This window comes from Salvia splendens, chromosome 3 (assembly GCF_004379255.2).
Source record: "Salvia splendens isolate huo1 chromosome 3, SspV2, whole genome shotgun sequence".
Classification (NCBI taxonomy): Eukaryota; Viridiplantae; Streptophyta; class Magnoliopsida; order Lamiales; family Lamiaceae; genus Salvia; species Salvia splendens.
In genome coordinates, this window is record NC_056034.1 from 34,866,791 (window position 1) to 34,870,286 (window position 3,496).

The following is a 3,496-nucleotide window of genomic DNA, read 5'->3' on the forward strand; positions in this document are numbered from 1 at the left end:
TGATTCCGCCATGTGGTATAAGGAGAGAACTAAATTATGGCACGACAGAAATCTAAGGACCAAAGACCTCCGTGTTAGCCAGAAAGTACTACTCTTCCAGTCGAGATTGAAGCTAATGCCTGGGAAGCTCAAGTCAAAGTGGACAGGACCCTATGTCATAACCGCACTCCGTTCTAATGGAGCAGTGGAGATTTCTGGGAGTATTCCTAACTCTGAACCTTTTATCGTAAATGGACATAGACTGGAGGTGTTTAGGGAGAATAGTGATGTGGGTGTAGTGGATGAGATCTCACTGCAACCACATACTAAGGTTGCATACTGACCGGTAGGATAGGAATTTGGAGTTCCACTGGGCTAGTTTCCTTTTATCGAAGTTTGCACATACTGGCCAAGTAGAATTCCAAATTTCCTAAGGGAAATGTAAATATTGTAAATACGTGGTAGTTAATTAAATCTCTGCATGCAATTAAAAATTAAAATCCAAAAAAAAATATTTTTCGGTCCTTAAATTCAATTTGGAGTACGTACTGACCACCAGAATGCCATTTTGGTGAAACTCTCAATTTTATTTAATTGTCCTTTTTACTTTGTTACTAATCTGGGAAAATATAGGGGGAAATCATTGAGGGACGAAATTTGAATTGGGGTTGTTGCAGCTTTGCAGGGGGATAGCGACTGGGAGGGCGCGTGTGCACAGAAGGACAGGTGACGTCCAATTCTGCTCATAGCCGGTTACAAACCCTCAACTACCCATTCTACTCTCATATCCAAACCGTCTCTCCACTTTCATCTCACAAACCCTCACCTGCAATTTCTCTCTTCCGAAAATTCCCAACATTCACCAGAAACCAACACCCGCATTACCACCAGAAACCACCAATCCAAGCCATGGGGAAGAAGAAATGGGCAAACAAACAAACCGCTAAGAAATCCCCTTCAATCCGTCGGGAAGAAAACCCAGAATTGCAACCACCAACGGAAGAACGGCCGCCGAACCCGCAACCACAGGAGCCGATTCCTCAAGTTCCGGTGATGATTTCTTTGGACGTAATGACGGAGTTCCTCAGACAGCAGGACCCGAATCGAGATTGGGCGGCCGACTTGGCCGATTTTAGCCGAATCGGGGGCAAATGGAGCATGATCGGAGAAGCCCCGGCAGTACCTACATCAGAACCGATTGTGCAACCCACAGCACAACCGACATCTCCCTCGATGACCGCACCATCAGAACCTTCAAAACCCTCCCCGACTCGCCAAGAAACCGAATCAATGGATATTCACCCCATCTCATCCTATTACGACTCTAACCCAGGGGAAGGTGAGGAAAAAAGGAGCGAGGAGCCGACGAGCCAGGAGGGAGGAGATGAACCAGAGATAACGCCGGCAGCGGAGCCCATCCCTCAAGAAAAGGTAAGGGAAGAGATAGATCTGAATGAAACGGGTAGAAAGCAAGGCCTTATGACGGATGAGGAATTTGAGGCGCTGTTGAAGGAGGTAACCCATGAGGAAGAAGAAGATGCATCGGAGGCAGTAAGAGAGGGTGTAGAAGCTAGTACAAGGAACGACCCAGAAGGCATAGCCCATCAGCCAGAAGAAGAGGTGGAAAAGAGGCAAACCGGAGAACGAGTACCATAGTCAGTGACTCCCCAGCCAGACGCAGGGGAGAGTGATGCGCACATTAATCAGGAGGAGACCGTGGTACGAACATAGGAGCCAGAACCAGTGGCACCTCCAGTGTTGAAACCAAAAGCAGTCAAAAGGAAATTGGTGTTGAGGGACGATCCCAAGGCAGTACAACCAAAGCCCAAGAGAGTATCGCAGAGATGCCAAGGAAAATGGACATCCAGCAATACAAAGACGAACACAGCAGCAGATCCAGTTGAAGTTTTAAGTGACGAAGAAAGGGTGACTCCCACAAAACCTGGGGAGGAATCTTTTCCAGCTACTAACTTGGAAGATGCAACGACGACACCTGAAGTGGTCTCCACAACGCCGAGTGACCAGAGAGATGAGACTGAGCAGATGGCTGAGGGTCTGGACCTCGCATCTGAGTCAGTAGGTCACGTAGAGCCAAGAGATGATAGTACACATATCCGCGTGGAGACCCGCCCTACTGCCCAGGACAAGCCTTCAACACAAGCAGAGAAGGAACCGGAAGAGGATGAAGACAGAGATGAGGACAGATACCAAGAAGAGAGAAAAAGGAAAGGGAAAGCCCCTGTTAAGAGGAAGCCAAGCAGCAAGAAGCAACGCACAGGCAACATAGGCATCGTCATCACAGATCCAACTCAGAGAACCCCACCGCACCTTCAGGAGATAAACGACAACGACTATGCTGCTAGTGAAGAGCCCGGATCCGACAGCGACATCTCCCTGGAGGATGAAGAGTATGGTGAATAGCAGCTTCCACTTAACCATCGGGAACTGGTACATCCCCCGGTGGAGAGATTGAAGTACAGACGCTGGACAGTGGAACTCACTGATGAGCTGGTGGAGGAGATGAAGCTGTTCGACTCTAAAAAGCTACAAGATGCTTTCGATAATAAGAATGATGGGAGCAAGCAAGTTAAGTGTGGAAAGGTACTCCATTTTCCTTCCCTCGATGAGTTGGATGCCCATGAACCTTTTCTATCTTATGTGCGTGCGTTAGGATTTAATTGGTTATTGGAGAATAGGGATCCGAATATCCCTGTTAGGCTAGCGAAGGAGTTTTTCACTACATTCAGATTTATGGTCACCACAAACTTGGACGAGGAGTCAATAAGCTTTAGGTTATTCGGAGGGGAGATAAGCATGAGTTTGATTGAGTGGACAGTCCGTTTGGGGATGTGTAGTTTAGAGGAGGCCATAGGGCCGGAGTGGAGAAGCAGGGAATGGGGGATTCCCCGTAGGCACGTAGACTTTGAGCCCCAGGAGGCATGGGAGGAATTAACTAACCCGGACGCTGGGCAGTTTTCTTCCATTATCTCTCGCTCCATCCACTTCAACAACCTGATCTTACGCCTGGTACAACTCTACTTGGACTTCAACTTGTTGGGGCAGTCAAATTCAGTCGTCCGAACATCGATGACAGAACTATACCTCCTTTGGTGTGCCAAGCGCGGGAGGGAAGTACATCTGGGTTTCTGGACAGCTTATCAGTGTCATCTCATTGCCACCCATCCCGCGAGAAATCTCTCCCTCTGCCATATCTTGGGAGCATTCATAAGGAACAACATCATTATCTCGGAGGATGAAGGCTTATCCCCCCTAATCATGGTCGATCCTCCTGGTCAGTTTGATACACCATTCTTCGTCCGAACGAATACTGTTTACATGAGGCAGGGAGTACCGCATTTCTACGCTATGGGAGAAGAAGCTATCTCGGTTGGAAGAGTTGCAGCAGGCCAGGGAACACAAGCTCAAGCGCAGAGGCAAGAGAGATTAGAGAGAGCAGTGGCAGAGCTAGTGGAGGAGAATAGGCAGGCCAAAGCGGAGTTGACCCGCTTGACCAATG

General features: G+C 48.4%; 1 protein-coding gene across 1 annotated transcript; it reads left to right on the forward strand.

Moving 5' to 3' along the window:
* Positions 1–888: 888 nt before the first annotated feature.
* Positions 889–2,400, forward strand: LOC121796910 (proteoglycan 4-like). The gene is made up of 2 exons (XM_042195678.1): positions 889–1,626; positions 1,711–2,400. The coding sequence occupies exons 1-2, from the start codon at positions 889–891 to the stop codon at positions 2,398–2,400; spliced, it is 1,428 nt and encodes a 475-aa protein (XP_042051612.1).
* The last annotated feature ends 1,096 nt before the right edge of the window (positions 2,401–3,496 follow it).